Source organism: Typha latifolia, chromosome 14 (genome assembly GCF_019914945.1).
Source record: "Typha latifolia isolate L0001 chromosome 14, TyphaL0001v2, whole genome shotgun sequence".
In the NCBI taxonomy this organism is placed as follows: domain Eukaryota; kingdom Viridiplantae; phylum Streptophyta; class Magnoliopsida; order Poales; family Typhaceae; genus Typha; species Typha latifolia.
This window is the reverse complement of record NC_133099.1, coordinates 8,622,475-8,642,526: the sequence shown is the minus strand read 5'-3', so window position 1 is coordinate 8,642,526 and position 20,052 is coordinate 8,622,475. Positions and strand designations below refer to the sequence as shown.

Below are 20,052 nucleotides of genomic sequence, written 5' to 3'. Positions count from 1 at the left end.
GTACTGGGGCATTTTTATAGTCCCAAAAGAGGTGAGCAATGTCTGGACTATTGGGAATTTAAGAGAGTAAAATAGGACTGAAAGAGTATTTGGAGAATTTGGATTACAGTATATTCTTAGTCTATTTAGTTGGAGAGGAATAATAGGACTTTCAATACTACTAAACCAAAGTAAGTGTTGGATTTAGTTTATTATATTAATAATATCTTCATTTGTTGGACATGTGATAAGATTTGGAACCAAAGATAGGTTACACGATGATTTCTTCAAGATCTAAATATATTATATGAATCAGTCTGTGCAATCATGAAAAAATATTTGTCAGATATTCTCTAATAGTCAGAAAATTACAAAACTAACTAGGTTAGGTCTGTAACTTCTTGATCTACAACTTTCGTATTTACGCCCTTCAAAGATTTGAACTGTAGCAGAGACAAAAATACGGAATAACGTGGGTGATGGTGATGGTGACGGGGGAGTGGATGTTAGGGTTATAGATGGGTATGGAGATGAAGGTGGATTGTGGATGTGATTAAGGAAATTAGACGAAGGGAACGAAGTGGTCGAGATCCCAAAGAAGAGGGGTGGCTCGACAGTCGAGGGAGATTAAAAGTTAGGAGAAAGGATGGTGAAGAGGGAGGAAGGAGAAGCCTAGAGAGAAGATATGAGGCAAGAAATCAGTAATCCAATAGCATAATGAAGTTGGCTGCCATCCACATATTTATAGAGGTTAGCCAACAAGTTCTAAAATAATATGAAACCCTAATTCTAGAGGATTCTCGTCGATCGCGTTCAAACGCGCCCGATCGCGTTCAAACACACCCAAAAAGCTCGATTTCTGGATGTGCGAACGCGATGTAGGCGTTCGAACGCGCCCGACCGCGTTCGAACGCACAATATGCGTTCTCTGTATTTGTGAACCTGATGCAGGCGTTCACAAGGGCGTTCGAACACGACCTCTCCTACGTTCGAACGACCTACAAGAATTTTATTTTAATAAAAATAAACACCTGCAAGAAAAAAAGATCCTAACTAAATATATCAACATGCCTTAAAGAGAGGAGATGCAGAAGAAGATGATGACAATAGAAGATGATGAGGAGGAAGGATACCATCACAATAGAAGATGATGACTAACTTGCTATTGAGCTTTGCTCTGTTTTATTAAACTTTTTATATTAGGGGACCAAGCTTGAAGTCTTAGTCTGCAGATTCGAGACATTCAAGTAGCTGTTTAACCGGGTGATGAGTGATTTATTGTCGATTGACGAGAGTCAACTCTTTAGGGTATTTAAGTGGGAGAGCAAAAATGGTATGATGATGCAGACCCAACGGTATCCGATGATGCAAGGTGAAAGCGTCCTTGAGCGATGACTCATGATTTGCCGCACAGTGGTGCAATAGAGGCGAGGGTTCAAAAATTAGTGTCAGTGTGTGATACCGACTCATGTAGTGGACTTACGACTAGGGTTCTTAGTTTGCAATAGCCAACGACTAGTCATGCTATTTGCTGGGTCGGGCAACCATTCTACCACTAGGATCTACTGTTTTAGGGGCCTTTATGATCATTAAGCCCCTCGTTCACTTGTGGAATATAAATTGGTTTATTCTGGTGTAGTAACTAAACAATATCTTATTTTATTATGGTATACTAATTCAATATTATCTCTCATTTTATTCCATACAACTTTCTATAAACTATTTATTAATAATCCAAGATTACCATTTTACTCTTTGAGATGACAACACATAGTCATACAAACTATATTTGCTATTTCCTCTCTCTCTCTCCTCTACAAAGGCAACCCTGTATACCTGCATAGTGTGAGGTATTACTCTGCACACATGTGTGCGGGGTAATACCCTACATAGCTGAGTGCGGGGTTATAACCCCGCACAATGCGGGGTATTACTTCGCACATTCGAATGCCGGGTTATAATCCCATATACTCGTCCACCGCTTGATAAATAAAGAACAACACATTCTTGGCCTTCTAGCAGGTCTCCTTCAACTCATTGAATAATTGTGGTGTGAGCGTCGTCATGTTCTCTGGCTCAATATAGCCATTCTTCACGATATCCTATAGATCTTGGGATCCATAGAAAACCTTCATAGTACTTCAATGAAATCTAGCTCTAATACTATTTTGTTAAGAGAAGGTGATAGTAACTCAAGAGAAGAAAGATTGTTCTCTTGATACTTAGCACAAGATGAAGTGGATAAAAACTTAAAACTTCTTTTACTTCACTTGCTCCCATTCCATAATATTAGACCAAATATATATATTGATTTATATGACTCCTAGTTATACTAAATGACTCTTAATTATACTACATGACTCTTCATTTTTCAACATCTAGAGAACCCAAAAGTTTGCCATAATTCTAAGACTTAGAGAAGACTGAGAGTCATCTCAAAACTAAAGGACCAATATTAAATTATTCTTGAATTCTATACTAGCCCATTAATCTAATTGACTAGTAAAATGTGATAGCTTAATCAATATTTCAACAATATTTGAAAACTTACAGTTTCATGTCCCTGCATGTCTTCTTTGATAGTTTTTGTCAGAAGAAACTTCTGATATAGTTGCACATCCGAATATTATGCTAAGGGGTATCTTGGATTTGCTTGGTATGATTGATATTTTCTTTTGTTGGATGGATGGAAAAGCAAGCAAATCAGGCATAATCATTCATTTTCTTATTAAATGATGTGAATGGTAGTTGTAGTACTTGCTGTGAATGATAGCTACCGGTAAGATTTGAGTTTAATCTCTGTGTGTTTCTAAATTTTCTAGCATATTTAATTGATATCTTATGATACATGACATGCCTGAGATGCATCACCATGCACATGTTTATGGCTATCTAAATAAAAATATTTGAGGAGATTGCTTTTAGTAAATAGATTAGAGTTTGGCTGTATGTTTCAATTGAAAAATGTAAGATTACACAAGATGTATGTTGGCATCTTATTACTGTATTTTAGCTAATATCTATCATGTAAGCAACTAAATGGTTTAGTGATTACAATTATTCACTAAATGAAACACCATTGTCATTGATGAATAGTTTCTTCAATATAAAAATATTACATATCTATTTAAAAGTTAATTTTGGGATTGTTGGATATGTGAAATAAGCCATTTCACGTATAAGACTAACCGTGCAAATGGCCAGCATTGCAATGGAAAGAATTGAATTGTGCAATTATTTAATCACAAGCTTTGCAATGGTAAACATTTTTCCTCTTTTCTAGGAGAGGCATGAAAATACTATGTAGAATAGAATTGTAACGAGTGTTGAGGAATAACATTAATCCTTGCATTTATTGGAGAAACTCAAACATGTACTTATTACATGATCTTCAATTTTTTGGAGATCTGGACTTGCATATTATCGATGAAGGAAATATATGCAAATCTCCATGATTTTTTGAAAAATAGAACTCCAAAAAATAACCAAAACCCAAAAATAAATCCAAATACAGCGCAAATATACATCCATATCATGTCATCTCCATTGCCTTTATTTGATGGTTGAGTAGAAGTTGCATCGATTGAACAGTTCTTGGTTAATGGAGGGCCACAAAGTCCATCATTATGTATGTAACTTAGGTTGCTAAATGTTTGCAACTGACTTCCTAGTGGTATTCTTCCCCATAAATTGTTGCTCGAAAGATTCAAGATTTCAAGAGTTGTTATCTCAGAGATAGTAGGAGGAATTGTACCTGAGAGATGATTATTCGACAAATCAAGAGATTCCAACCACTTCAATGCACTAATCATCATTGGGATTTCACCAGTTAGATAGTTCTTTGATAAGTTTAGGAATAGCAAGCCTGAAAGATTTGTTAACTCGGCAGGAATCTCACCGGAGAGAAAATTAGAAGATAGGTCGATGCCCGTCATAAGTGCAAGTGTGTTTTCGAATGAATATTCTACCCCTTTCCATGTTAGTTGAATACTCTCCGTATATTGAACACCCAAACCGATATCTATTCTCATCTTCTGTTGTCTTATGGCCATGGAAGCAAGTTGCTTGAAGCTATGTGGTATGCTTCCTGTAAAATTATTGCTGGAAAGGTCCAATAGTTGTAAGGAACTAAGATGAGATATCTGTGGAGGAATGTTACCATTGAACATATTTGATCGTAGGCGAAGGATCTTGAGTGATGGAAAGCTATCACCGATCCACGTTGGAATCTTGCCATAAAACATGTTGTTCCCCAAGTCTAGAACAGTTAACTTCTTATAGGCTTTTAGTACTGAAGGAAAATCTCCTGTAAGACTATTGTCTCCCAGGTGTAATGATTGAAGCTGATGGTTAGTGGTGCTCGTTGAAGTTGGGATCCTCCCAGAAAAATTATTTTTCTCCAAATTCATGAATTGAAGAAAATTCATGTCCCACCAGCATTGAGAAAGCGGCCCTGATAACTGATTATTTGAAAAGTCAAGGAATTCCAAAGAATTCATAGTACAAAAGAACGAGGGTATGGTGCCAACTAAAAGATTGTTCATGAGAAACAAAGAATAGATATTGGGCAAGAAAGTAAAATTGGTGGAAGGAAGGGTGGCGTGATTAGGGATCATGTCTGATATTTGGCCAGTGAGTTTGAGTTCAGACAAGTCAAGCACTGTAAGCAGAGAAAGGTTGCCGATGGAAGAAGGGATGGATCCTGAAATGCTGTTGCCAGACAAGTTTAGGTAATATAATGAAACCAATCCACCTAGCTCTTGTGGGATCCTTCCAGTCAGTCGGTTGTTACCGAGGGATAGGCCTATCAAGCTAGTCATGTTCCCAAACGTTGATGGAATTTCTCCGGTGAAATGATTACCGCTGAGATCTAACCACTGAAGAATTAGTTGAACATTGAAAGTCTTTGTTATGTCTCCGCTGATGTGATTTGCAGAGAGGTCAACATGCACTAGGTTGGTGCAGTTGCGCAAGCTAGCTGGGAATGGGCCACTGAATCTATTATTATGCGCCTTCAAAATTTGAAGCTCTTGGCGATTGCATAGTGAACTTGGAAACGCCCCGGAGAAGTAATTCTCTGAGAAATCAATGGTTGATAAGAGGCTATAATTGCCAAGGTCTGGTGTGATGCTACCACTGAGTTGATTGGAGTATAGATGTATCTCCCGAAGGTTTGGCAATTGAGAGATGGTGCTTGGTAGCTCCCCTTCTAGCTGGTTTCTCTCAAAGCCCAAATACTGCAATGTTGTCATGTTTCCTATCGCTGCAGGAATCCTACCCGTCAAGTTGTTGGTGCCTACATCCAGGATGGTAAGTTTCTTGAGACAGCCAATTTGACGAGGAATGGAGCCCATGAAGTAGTTTCCCCAGAGGAGCATCCTCACCAAGTCAGCCAAACTCCCAATCTCCTCTGGAATTGGTCCATAGAGATCATTGGCATAGAGCGATAGCGAAGTGAGCTGCGTAAGGTTGCCGATCACTTGAGGAATCAAACCTGTGAATTGGTTTTGTGAGAGGTCCATCTCGACCAAGTTAGTCAATCTCCCAATCTCTTCTGGAATAAGCCCATGGAGATCATTGTAACTTAGATCAAGATGGGTGAGGTTAGATAGAGAAGAGAAGTCTAATTCAGCAAGGGTGCCTTTGAGTTGGGAATGGAATAAGCTAAGCTCGACGACGCTGGCAGCAGAGTTGCAGCGGACGCCGAACCAGTTGCATGGGGTTGTGGAGTTGGTGAGTGACCATGAGCTAAGAGAGCTGGAATTGATCAACCTATACTTCCATATCAGAAGGGCTTGTGCTTCAGTTTCTCCATTGGTTTCCAAAGGGAAGAGGATGGGGAATGTGAGTAGCAGGAGGGTAAGGGTGAGTATTTGCTCCATTGATAACTTGGTGGCATGGAAAATGATAGTCAGGCCTCTGCTTATATAACTTCTGCCATGGGTAATTAGAGGAGAAGATAAGAACTAAAGGCCATAGACTAGTTGACTCAAAGTCAAACTTAGGAGTAGAGGCCACAGACTTCTTCTGTTTATATTCCTCAGAAGAACATGACCACTACAGCAAGTTATACCTTCTCGATCGATGTTAGTATCCAAGGTTAGTTTATAAATTCTTGTGGGGTTCCACTCAAAGAAAGGCAATTCACATGGAGTAGTAGTCTCTAGGATATCTCGTAGATGATTTCTTCCATTGTCGAATTCGTAGTCTCTAGGTTTGTACGTACACCTTTATCTTGAAAAAGAAGAGCTGTTAACAAATAAAGACTAAAAGTAGAATAAGGTTTGTGAAATAAAATCAATTCTAAAAACTATCTTAATTTTTAATACGAGAATTATAGAGCTAATACAAGTATAATATATTATATTATTTAATTGAATACTAATATAAAAATAATAATTATATTTAATATGATATATAGTTAATATTAGAGTCATGAATAATAGGGAATTTGTATTGGGAATTACTAACATTTTATATCAAGTGACGAAATACTCTTCTAATCTAGAATAAAATAATACACTTTTAGGCTATTATTAAAATTATTTTTAAAATTGTATTGAATAATGATGAATTAATATACTAGAAGAAGCTAAGTTATTATTTAGTTACTGTATAAGAATAATGCTATTCATGTTTCACAAGTGAAGGGGGACTTATAGACTCATATTTTATTAAAGTATTATTATCATTATTATTATTATTATTATTAAAAATAAAAATAAAATTTTCATTAAGGAAGCTGGAGGCTCAATATACAACCTAACAACACCAGAAATGACTCATTACAAGCACTTTTCTAGCAAAAGTACTTTTGAACTCCGACATTCCTGAATTATTCTAATAGAAAGAAAAATCTTTGTATTTACTATATTGATAGATGTGTTATATTTTGAAATTTCTAAAAGCAGAAGTCAAATGCTTGCGATCATCCATGATTCCTCGAGAGTATCACATATTCTTAAAAATACTCGATAGTCATTATTAACATATTATCGAAACTCCAAAACTGATATAAGATATTATGAATTTTCTATATTTGCTGGAGAGAGTTTGCTATAATAGCAAGAGTAAATATATTGTAAGAATGCCCAAGACTATCCATTTTAGTTGTCCAACCTTTTAAAAGCCAATCCCTATTATAAAAGAAATAAACACAAAACAGTCATTGAAAGATCTCAAAATGGACGAACTATTTCAGAGTCAAGGAAGAGATGTTCAGCAGTTTCCCCATCCTTCCCACACACGTTACATCTAGATGGTAGACTAGTTGACTCCAATTCAAGTTAGGACTAGATGGCCAAGACTAGCTGGATTCCAAGTCAAGCTCAGGACTGGTTGACTCCATGCCCTAGACCAGCTGACTCCACGTCATCTTGGGCCAATTTGGAAGTAGATGAGCTCTGTCACCTTTCTATGTTTTCCTCGTCTCTTCTCTCTCTCTAAGCATTGTTTCTACACGCTATGGCATCTGCAATGATTTATGGCGTCAATCCTTAGGATGAAAATGTTTGAGTAAATTTACTATCACATCAACTTTTACTGTGTTAGTTGCATTATGTGGATCTTTCTCACATTAAGTTGAGGTCTTGAGATGCTGATTGCCGTAATTTAATTGGTAAAAGGAACTTAAGTGTGAAGTAAACTCATGTCAGCAACATTCATTCTATTATGAGTTGCAATACTTAGAGTAGTTGGGGACTAATTAAGTTAGGCTATGGACTAAAGTTAGAGAATTAGTGAATCAAAGATATCTCGCAACAGCATAATTGTTTCTTTCTTCCTTAATTTTCCGTTTTGCACAAGGGATGTCGTTCCAGTGGTATGCCAAGATTCAACCAGCAGTGTCACGTGAGATTAACTTGATAACTGTCATTAGCTCCTCCAACACTACTAAATTTTCTGTTATAATATAATAAAATAATTAGAAGACTAATCTTTTTAAATATTTATATTAGAAAATAATAAAATAACCAATCTTGCCTACAACTTAAAACTTCCATAGTCTCATGCTTTTAAGGCACTTCTATATTAGTCAAGTACTAGGGATGAAAATGGATCGGATAGTGCTCAACTCATAACCGAATTCATATTTTTGGTCCGAATATGGTTATTGGATGGATACCAAAATTTAAAACCATATCCTAACTAAACAGATAGGGATAATTTTCGGATAGAGGATTGGATATTAAACGGATGTTAATTGAATTTTCAGTGAATTATGATTTTTTATTTAGAGACAATTAACAAAAAATATATTAGGAGTTTGAAAAAAAAAATTCTTGCACGTCAAATACGTATAAAATTAACAAAATCAATTTCTACAAATAATATATAATATAGTATTAGTAACAATATCAATATTCACTATTTAAATAAGAAAACTAAAAATTGTCAATTCTTTAAAAAAATGCGGGTAAATAAATATCTGATATCTGTATCCGTATTTAAAAATTATATCCAACCCATATCTGAAATCTGTATTCGGGTTTTTTTTCAAAAATCCTATCCGTATTCGGATCGGATAAGAATTTTTTATCTGAATCCAGTCCAAATCAGGTTGGATAGTGGGTCGGGTCTAAGTTAATTCGACTCATTTTCACCCTTATCAAGTACTTTACCACTAACGCTAAAAGCAAATTTAGAAGCAACTATGGCGATAGATATACCTAATATATCACATGCCATGAGAGAAAGATTTAGATATCAAAATTGATTAAATTTTAATAATTATAAATATCCAATTTAGAATTTCAATCAGTTTGAGGCTCTTCTAGATACAATTCTAATTGTGACTTTTGTAATACAGTCACAAACTTAAAACTCTCAAATGAATCAAACTCCTACAGAAAAGATTCATTATAATAAATATATAAAGAATATTGAAAAATATAGTGGTACAACATACTAAAGTACAAATTTGATGTAGGATATATAAATCTAGAAAATAGAGAAGTAACATCATAGAACAATTTTAAAAACTTGCAAATCTTTTCAAGTTAACCCTATTCTTCTTGTGATGGACAATACTTATAATTTGAATCACTTAACTGTAAATGAAAATATGCACAACAATATTCAACATAACTTTCAAGTATTAGGTAAGTCGAATTCCATCTTATGGGCATATCTTGCCTCAATCCTTTAATACTATTTAAAGAAATTTATTTAACACACTAAGCAAATATCTGTTTTCTAACTTGTGACGGCTTCGCATATTTGATGCTCTCTCGAATTTTGAATACAGGTTCATTTATTTCTTTCAAACCTTCTTGAGCTATCAAGTTAAGAAAACGAGCACAACAACGAATAAGAAAGAAATTGACATCACATAATAGAAGCCGTTAGATCGCCCTTTTTTTTCTAGGAATAGATCATAGCTGTAGAAACCTTCCGATCTTCCAAACCACAGCTACCTTCATCTACCAGAAGCCACCCTTCTCTACGGTGTCCACCACCATCTTTTGCCATTCACCACCCTCCGACGATCGTTGCAATATTACGGACCAGATTTGGACTGACTCGGACAATAAGAAAATTATTAAAATTTAAGTAGTGGTAGCCTCGTGAGTTAGGGTTCTAATGACTCTATCTAAATTGGAGGTCGGGATGAAAAGTTAAAAATAAAATAGTACAGATAGGTCGAATAGGCCAGAATGGTAAATATCCGACGTTGCGGCGGTTATTGGAGGGTTGCAGACGGCCAAGGGTGGTGGTGGACGACCATAGGATAGGGTGGCTGCTGGAAGAATATGGTGGCTAAGGTTTGGAAGCTTTGGAGGTTTTATGGCTATGATCTACTCTTACAAAGGTAAAGACGATCTAATGGCTATAATAAAATTATAAATATAGTAATAAAAAAAAACTAAACTCAATTAATTCTCAATGCTTGCAGTCTTAGATTATTGGATACTTAACAAAGGAGCCCAACCCCTTATATATAGAGATAGGTTAGAACGAGTCCCACTAGGCCTAGCCTTAAAGGCTGACACAACTCGAATTAGGACTTACCTTAAAGGCTTATATGATTTAATTAGACTTACCGTAAATGCTTACTTAACTTAACTAGACTTGCCTTAAGGGTTGCCATGACTTATTTGAACTTGCCTTAACTAGACTTGCTTGTCATGACTTATTTCGACTAGCCTTAATGACTCACATGACTAAACTAGACTCGACTTGATTTGACTCAACTTAACCCATGTGGTCGGATCGTAATAATTTACCACGCTTCTGACATCTTGTTCTCAAGGTGACTAGTCTCTCATGTCCTTATGCTCATACAACTTGTCATGCCAATCAGTGGATTCAGGTTTGTATTCCTCGAGACCGCCTAGAAACATGACGTTAGCTGGTTGGTGCATGCATTTATGATTGGGGGTAAATCGATCATCATAGTAAAAACACAAGCCTTTTTTTAGCACTCTTCCAAGTCGTTAGATACAAAGTGCCACGTGATCATCTATCGGTTAGACTGAGCAGTTGGTGCAGGCTGAGTCGAGGTACATGCCGTCTCTAGTGGGTTATGGGGGCTTGGGCCATCTTTCTTCTCTCCTCCTTGAGGATCTAATTTAGGTGATCCAACTTGGACTCCATTAGGACAGCTAAGGAGAAGGCCTCATCAAAAATAGTGGGCCCACCGATCAGGACAGCTAAGGAGATTGGTCTTCAATGTGGACTGGTCAGCCCTTCAAAATTTTTGATGAGATTGTTATTAGACAACAGATTACAACTATATTTATTGGTAATCTTGTTAAAGATCTCCTTTTCATGTTAAGATAATGGTATAAAAGGCTTGGCTGAGAATTGCCAAGTCTTTTACATTGTAATTGAGGGCTATGAGTTCTACTATTGTCTCAGATTGTGTCACTCAAGATGTAAGTTGGCATCTTATAGTATTGTATTTCAGGTAATATTTATTTAGGAATTATCATTTTAATTATCATGTAAGGAATTAAATGGTTTAACGAGTACAATTATTCACTAAATGGAACATCTATTAACATCCATATTGGTCATTAAACAAATTCTTTCATATAAAAATTACATATCTATTAAAAGAATTTTTCCTCCCTTTTTCTAGTAGAGGCATGAAAAAACTATATAGGATAGAATTATAAAGATTCCAGAGGAATAAAATTACTGCTTGCATTCATAGTAGAAACTCAAAGATATGACTAATTCTAAGATACTTATTACATGATCTTCAATCTTTTGGAGATCTTGATTTGTGTATTATCAATGAAGGTAATATTAGCAAATCTCCATGATTTTTTGAAAATCAAAACTCCAAAAAATAACCAAAACCTAAAACCAAATCCAAATACAACGAAGACATACATCCGTATCATCCATCATTATCCATGTTTGATATTTGGTCGGTGAGTTTGAGTTCAGACAAGTCGAGCACCGTAAGCTGAGAAAAGTTGTCGATGAAAGAAGGGATGGATCCCGTAATGCTGTTGCCGCTCAAGTTTAGGTATCTTAATGAAACCAATCCACCTAGTTCTTGTGGGATCCTTCCAGTTAGACAATTGATACCTTTTGTAAAACAACATGAGCTATATTACCTACAATCTCCGCCAACCTCTCTTAGTTCTTAGCTCCTTAGCCAAGCACCTTAAGGACTAGGCTTCATCTCATCCTCGCAGCCTCCGTAGTCAAATCCTAGCAACGGAGAAAGAGTAAAGCACAATGCAAATGATGAAGTCAAGCTCCTAAAATATGGTCTCTTGAGCATGCATAAGAACTTACTCCTAAAATATGAAGTCTACTAGCAACAATGCTAGAGATCAAATTGGCTTTGCTGGGATGATCATAACACTAGCTACTTCCATGCTCTCGCCACAACTTGTAAGCGCCACAAAAACATCTCTTCCATCAAGCTTAGAGATGGATCCTAGTCCTCTAATGAAAGCAACATAAGAAGGAAGTTTTTTACTCATTTTTAAAGTCTCTTTACTTCGGCTAACCCCACTTCTAAATATCTTGAATGTGTACTAGTCAGCCCTTCAGAAATTTTGATGAGATTGATGTTAGACAACATATTACAACTATACTTATTGGTAATCTTGTTAAAGATCTCCTTTTCATGTTAAGATAATGATATAAAAGGCTTGGTCGAGGATTGCCAGTCTTTTACATTATAATTGAGGGCTATAAATTCTACATTGTAAGTTGGCATCTTATATTATTGTATTTCAAGTAATATCTATTTAGGAATTATCATTTTAATTATCATGTAAGGAATTAAATAGTTTAACAAGTATAATTATTCACTAAATGGAACATCTATTAACATTCATATTGGTCATTAAACAAATTCTTCCATATAAAAATTACATATCTATTAAAAGAATTTTTCCTCCCTTTTTCTAGAAGAGGCATGAAAAAACTATATAAGATAGAATTATAAAGATTCCAAAGGAATAAAATTACTGTTTGCATTCATAGTAGAAACTCAAAGATTTGATTAATTCTAAGATACTTATTACATGATCTTTAATTTTTTGAAGATCTTGATTTGTGTATTATCGATGAAAGTAATATATGCAAATCTCCATGATTTTTTGAAAATCAAAACTCCAAAAAATAACCAAAACCCAAAAACAAATCCAAATACAACGAAGACATACATCCATATCATATCACCTCTATTGCCTTTATTTGATGGTTGAGTAGAAGTTGCACCGTTGAACAATTCTTGGTCAATGGAGGGCCACAAAGTCCATCATTATCCATGTAACTTAGGTTGCTAAATGTTTGCAATTGACTTCCTAACGGTATCCTTCCCCATAGGTTGTTGCTTGATAGATTCAAGATTTCAAGAGTTGTTATCTCAAAGATAGTAGAAGGAATTGTATCTAAGAGATGGTTGTTCGACAAATCAAGAGATTCTAACTGCTTCATTGCACCAATCATCATTGGAATTGTACCATTCAGATAGTTCCTCGATAAGTTTAGGAATCGCAAACCTAAAAGATTTGTTAACTCAGTAGGGATCTCGCTAGAGAGAAGATTACAAGATAGATCGATGCCTACCATAAGTGCGAGTGTGCTTTGAAACAAATAGTCTCCCCTCTTCCATATTACTTGAATACTCTCTTTATACTGAACATTCCAATTGAAATCTAGTGTCATAAACTGTTGTCCTATGGCCATGGAAGCAAGTTGTTTGAAGCTATATGGTACACTTCCTGTGAGACTATTGTTGCCAATGTCTAATAGTTGTAAGGAACTGAGACGGGATAATTGTGGAGAAATGCTACCATTGAACATATTGGATCGTAAGCGAAGAATCTTGAGTGATGGAAAGCTATCACCATCTTGCTATAAAACATATTCTCCCCTAAGTCTAGAACAATTAATTGATTAAAGACTTTTAGTACTGTAGGAAATTCTCCTGTAAAACTATTGTTACCCAAGTGCAACGATTGAAGATGATAATTGGTGGTGCTCGCTGAACTCGGGATCCTCCCAGAAAGATTATTGTTCTCCAAATTCATATATTGGAGAAGATTCATGTCCCACCAGCATTGAGGAAGCTGTCCTGACAACCGATTGTTTGATAAGTCGAGAAGTTCCAAAGATTTCATAGTACAGAAGAATGAGGGTATGATGCTTACTAAAAGATTGTTCATGAAAGACAGAGATACGATATTGGGTAAGAAAGTGAAATTGGAAGAAGGATGGATGGTGTGATTAGGGAACATATTTGATATTTGGCCCGTGAGTTTGAGGTCAGACAAGTCTAGCAGTTCAAGTTGAGAAAGGTTGCCGATGAAAGAAGGGATGGATCCTGCAATGTTGTTGCCAGACAAGTTTAGGTAATTTAATGAAACCAATCCACCTAGTTCTTGTGGAATCCTGACAGAATTTCACCACCCAAAAGATTACAGCTGAGATCCAACCAAGTAAGATTTGGGTGAACACTAAAAGCTTTCGATATGTCTCCACTCATGTGATTTGTGGAGAAGCCAACTACTTGTAGGCTGGTGCAGTTCTGTAAGCTAGCTGGGAGTGGGCCTGAAAAGTAATTATGTGAGAAATCAATGTTTGATAAGAGGCTATAATTGCCAAGGTCTGGTGTGATGCTGCCAGTGAGTTGATTGGACTGTAGAAATATGTCCTGGAGGTTTGGCAATTGAGAGATGGTGGTTGGTAGCTCCCCTTGTAGCTGGTTTGTGTCAAAGCTCAAGTACTGCAATGCTGTCATGTTTCCTATCTCTGTAGGAATTCTACCCGTCAAGTTGTTGGTGCCTACAACCAGGATGGTAAGTTTCTTGAGACAGCCGATTTCACGAGGAATTGGTCCAGTTAGCTTGTATTTGGAGAGCCACAAGGAAGTAAGCTGCTTAAATTTCCCGATGGCTTGAGGAATCGAACTTGTGAGTTGGTTATCTGAGAAGTCCATCTCGACCAAGTTAGTCAAGTTCCAGATCTCCGGTGGAATAGATCCAAGTAGCCCATTTGTAGAGATATGGAGTGAAGTAAGCATCTGAAGGTTCCTGATTGCATGAGGAATCGAGCCCGTGAAATAGTTCTACCAGAGGTCCATCGTCACCAATTTGGTCAAACCCCCAATCTCTTCTGGAATAGGTCCATAGAGATAATTGCCACTGAGATCAAGGTGGGTGAGGTTAGACAGAGAAGAGAAATCTAATCCAGCAAGGGTACCATTGAGTTGAGAATTGGGTAAATTAAGCATCACGACACTGCCGGCAGAGTCGCAGCCGACGCCAAACCAGTTGCAAGGGGATGAGGTTGTGGAGTTGGTGAGTGACCATGAGCGTAGAGAGCTAGAATCGATCAACCTATACTTCCATATCAAAAGGGCTTGTGCTTCGGTTTCTCCATTGGTTTCCAAGGGGAAGAGGAAGAGGGGTGTGAGTTGTTGTAGGAGGATTAGGCTGAGTATTTTCTCCATCGATAACTTTAATTGGTGGGAAATGATAGTAAGGCTTCTGTTTTATATTAATCAAGCCCTTAGATTAGTTGACTCCAGGTCAGCTTGGAAGTAGATGAGCTGCCTTTGAGCTCTCATCTTTCTTCTCTTTTTCTCTCTTTTTCTTTTAAACTACTTTGCCTTTTGACTTTTGCTGCCTTTTCTCTTTCTTTTTCCCTTTCTCTTTTTTCTATTTTGTCATTCTTTGGCTTTTGTGTATGCCATTGTTACTGCAATGACAAAGGCCATGAATGCCTAGGATAAAAAAGTTTATAAGTAAATTTACAAGGAATGACACAGTTGTTGGTGAACTTTTTGTAATTAATAATTTTTTAACAAGAATAAAAAGAAAACATAGTGTTAGAGATCAAACAAATTATCCCGAGGGTTCATTTGGTTGCAGGGTAAGAAAAGATAGAGATAAAAGTAGGAATTTATCACACGATTAGGGATAGTGTTATCTTTTCTTTTTATTCTTTGATCGATTGGAAAATAAAGAATAACTTTAACGATGTATTAAATAAAAATTAAGGGATAAGAATGGTGTTTAGATATAATAAGTTAGGGTGAAATTTTATAATAGCAATTTTGTGGATATTTTAAGTTTGGATGGAGGTTTAAGAATGGTATTTATGATGTATAATTTAAGAGTTATATATGATAAAAAAAATTCATTATTTTTTTCATAATTCAAACTTCCTTTGTAGATTCCCATAGAATAAAATAATGATATTTTTCACCTCTATAAGTGATTCAGAGGCTTACAACTCAGGAAAATTAAAGTAAATCATTTATGAGTAGGCTTATTTTTAGAGCATAATTCTTATCAATTATGAAGTGAACATTATCATATGTGTAGGAGTTGGAGTTATAGTTGTTGATTATCAATAGTACTGAGGAGCTGAAACAACATCATCATCTACCATCATATTGACACATTGCATTTGGAATTGATTTGTCGCTCGGGTGCTTACCAAATAGAGACAATATTTTTCACAAAAATAGTTATTGAGGTAGTTTTTGTTTAAGAGGTTATTTAAATATTAAAACATTCGAGTGTCAATATTAAAACATTGCTTAGTGAAATTAGATTGATCGTGCGTCCATTATTTTTTTTTCTCTCTATCTTAGAGAGGTTTTCCATATTAAAAAAAAAGAAATATGTCTTAATGTGTTAGCCATATTTTACTTTTCTTATTCCTATTCAGCTTTTGATTTTCTCTTTCTACTCAAGTATTTCTTACTGACTTGAGATCGATCTTCATAGTTAGAGTAGAATTAGATTTCCATCTCATACTTGATTAAGATTTTTAAAATTTGATTCTCAATTGGTTTTTTAAACCTAGTGGGATTCGATTTTCTTAAACCAATTTAGATACTGACTTTGATTTCGACTTAATCATTTATTACTAGCTACCAACTCCTCCTCACATCGGCCTTAGCTTTGCTAGGGTTTGGCGAAGAGCTATCCCCCTTCCTCCCAGAGGTATTTTCTCTCTCGTCGTCGCCGGTGAGGCTTCTCTCTCCCTTCCCCTAGCCTGTGCTAGGGGAGGGGAGCACATTTTCTTTCTCCTCTCCCCTCTTTCTTTCCCCCCCTAAAGTTAGATACCTTGCTACAATTTCTCCCTCCACTCGATGCCTCCGCACGTCGCCTATCTCAACATCTCCCATTCCCTCTCCTTTCTACAACGCTACCGCTCAACTTCGCACCCCCTACAATTGCTCTTCCATGCCATTGCCGCTCCCATCTAATGCTCATCACCGCATTCGCCACTCTCCTCCTTCTTCTCTCCCTCGTTGGATTCGTGCTTAGACATCGTCTTCGTCACTCCCTATAGCTAGTGCTCCCTTTTGCCTTCCACTGTCGTGCTTGGACGTCGTCCTAATCCCCCTTGTAGCTTTTGCTCTCTATAGCACCATCTCACCTCACCAAATCCAAGCTTGGTAGCCACCCGATCCATGGCTAGCGCTGCAACTATGCTGTTGAGGGCTCGCCCCTACTTATTGTGCTCTCTACCATGATAAATGGAAACAGTTGAAACCTGTTCACAAAGTTGTTTGTAGTACAGTACTTTTTGATTGTCCTTAGCTATTTCTATTATTTTGTTTTGCAGCAGAATTAGGATGTTTTGTTGGTTTTTTTTCTCTCTTCTTATTTTGTATTATAAGTGGGCGATCTTCAATCCTCTTACCTTAATGGATTCTTAGGGCCGTGTCTTAGATTATTGGACTGACAAAACCTACAGTTATTAGGCTATGAATGCTAAACCTAAGGCTCTTTGCTCTTAAAAACCTCTTGCGCTGCTCTTCACTTTATTATTGTGTTTATGTCCTCGAGCTTGATCTTCTGTATTAAACCATAGTACTGTCTATTGTAGCCTAAGTGTGGTACTTGTGTTAAAGAATTATCACTCTATCTCTTCTACTCTTTTGTGTATCAGGTCTTACCGTTGTAATCTTAGGAAGTTCGGCCTACGACCTTTTCCTCAAAGAAAAAAGAGCTAGTAGGAATTTCATCTACCACATGAATATTAATAATAATTAGGATAAAGGATAAAAAATAATTAAATTAACCCTAATGCTGTTCCCTTAGTTTAATGTAATTAAAATTTTGTAATTTTCTTTTGCAGCTATTATGTAGTCTACTCATGGTTATTTTTGGAATTTCTACCCAAAAAATAATTTTATTGACTATAATTTATACAGTATAGACACCATTACAAATGGCATCAGGAGAACACATATCAAAATATTTTCACTACATACATATTATAAAAATATTACCAAGTATGTTTTAGTCATATGGCATTACGATATTCAAGATGGAACCTTCAAAATGTGGCACAATATGTCATCGTAGATAATATATAATAAAAGTTTGAGAGACAAAATTGTTACTTCCAAAAAAGGATACTCAATTCTTTATCTAATTTCTTTGGGCGATTTGCACCATAAACGAAAATCATTTATATTTTTACCTTATTACCCATTTTAGTTTTCCTTTGCAACTTTACCCTTTTTTTTAGTTATAAATAAGTGTAATGCCCTTCCACTCATTTAATGGACCAAGTCGACTGCAGCATTCAGTGCTATTTTTATCTTTTTCTAACCTTTGTTAGGAGAGAGAATTCCTATTTTATTTTTTTAAATAGGTAGAAAGAAGAAAATTTACTTTTTATTATTCTCCTATAGGAAAACAAATATGAACTTTATTTTCTCTTATATGGAATCCAAAAATATGAACTATAGAAACCAGTTAATATGTATGAAATATATTATTGATTACTATATTAAAATTTTGAGTTTAATAAAATATGTCATATTATCTATAATAGAGTATATTTAGAGTTTTATTTATGGAATCTCAAGTTAGTATCTTAGGATTTCATACTTAATAGTTATGGAATCTATAATTATTAATTATAGAATTCATAATTAATAACTATGAAATCTATGATAAGTAATTATGGAATCCTGATATGACTCAATCCATATTGGCTCCACTCGTGACATTGGGTTCATTGGGATGAGCTTTTTTATCTAATTGATTTTTGTTTGAAGAAATAAATGAATTTTTGCCGGGGGGGCGTTCAAACGTAGAGATCGCGTTTGAACGAGCCATGTGAACGTTTGCATGCGTTCACAAAAATAGAGAACGCGATTTGTGTGTCCGAATGGACTCGAGCCGTTCGAACACAATAGTTCGAACGCCTGCATACGTTCGCAATGACAGAGAACTGTAATTCGGCGTTCAAATGCGATCGGGCGTATTCGAACGCACTACGGTGAAAATTATTAGTTAGTTATGGGTTTTAACATAGTTAATGGGTCCGAGGGTGAGTATCTATAAATATGTGGAGGAAACCCTAATTAGAGTGAATCTGATAATTAAAAACGGCATTGTGCCTTTATCTCCTTCTCTTGTTGCTCTAGCCAGTGGTGCCTTTTCCCATCGCCCAAGTCTTTGCTAGGCTTCCTCTAACTTCTAATCCCGCTCTTCTACAGCAACTTCTCCCCCTTCACACCAAAGAATTAACCTAGCACCTATCTAGCCATTGAAAGGCTAGCAAGCTAGGGTTTATTTGACCTTTGACCACTATTCAACTGATATCTCAAGATCTAACATGTCAAACCCTATGATCTTAGATTTGTCATAAAGCTCTTTTCAAGGGCAACAATATAACCAAAATTTAAGAAGATTTATTTGTTAGAATATCCGCAGCTTTCTTCGAAAGTCATATCCTTAATCTAATCCAGGAACCATTATGGATCGATCAAACCGATTGTTTAACAAATCCGTAGTTCGTAACTACTGAATCCATAGTTAATAATTATGGAATCCGGGATACTAACTATAAAATTATATTTGACTATATATCAAAATACTTGTTGTACACAAACATTTTAGAATTTCTAGATTATTTGTTGTTGTACACAAATATTTCAAAAATAGATTATTTGTTGTTGTACACAAACATTTCAGACATGTATAAATTATTATTGTTATACACAAATATTTAAAAAAATAACATCTATTATTGTTGTACACAAATAGTTCATAAAATAACATCCAAATTGTTCCAAATACAACTTTATTGTTGGGGCAATTGACTCTCTCCCTTTCTTGATCTTTTAGGATGCTTATTTTTACTCCATCAATAATAATATCTACTGTAATTTCTATATGAAGCCTAGCTATATCATCTTGTACAAATGTCATTGATATAACACTTTGCAATTGATTCTCATACTCTATAAAAAAAATCCCGCAATCCATTTTGTAAGAAAGATCTCATTAATACCTTATCCAAAGTCCAAAAGAATCCTCAATCCAATATAAAATGAACATATGTTCTAACTAACTAATTTTTTCTTTTCTCTTCCTCCAATTCCAACATTAGCGAATCAATTAATTAATAAAAATCTTAACATTACAAAGAGAAAACATAAACAAAGAGGAGATCTGCGCAAGTTTCATGCTCTCCGATTCCTCGCCAAAGGAAGGGGAAGCACCCCCTCCCCTTCACACGAATTGGTGCCTCTTCTATTGGCTACAACCAAAAGTGGGTTTCGAAAAGAGGAGAGCTCTTGATGGGCAAGGAGGAGAGTAGATATTTTGATGGCAAGGA

The 20,052-nt window shown here is 35.8% G+C and overlaps 1 protein-coding gene and 1 pseudogene across 1 annotated transcript; both read right to left on the bottom strand.

Moving 5' to 3' along the window:
* Positions 1–3,330: 3,330 nt before the first annotated feature.
* LOC140801075 (uncharacterized) lies at positions 3,331–5,862 on the bottom strand. The gene has a single exon (XM_073156076.1). The coding sequence runs from the start codon at positions 5,859–5,861 to the stop codon at positions 3,360–3,362; it is 2,502 nt and encodes an 833-aa protein (XP_073012177.1). The 5' UTR covers position 5,862; the 3' UTR covers positions 3,331–3,359.
* Positions 5,863–12,514: 6,652 nt separating this feature from the next.
* LOC140801188 (uncharacterized) lies at positions 12,515–14,952 on the bottom strand (annotated as a pseudogene).
* Positions 14,953–20,052: the final 5,100 nt, after the last annotated feature.

Coding starts and splice junctions, on each gene's coding strand:
- LOC140801075 (XM_073156076.1), bottom strand. CDS start 5,861: ATGGAGCAAATACTCACCCTTACCCTCCTGCTACTCACATTCCCCATC.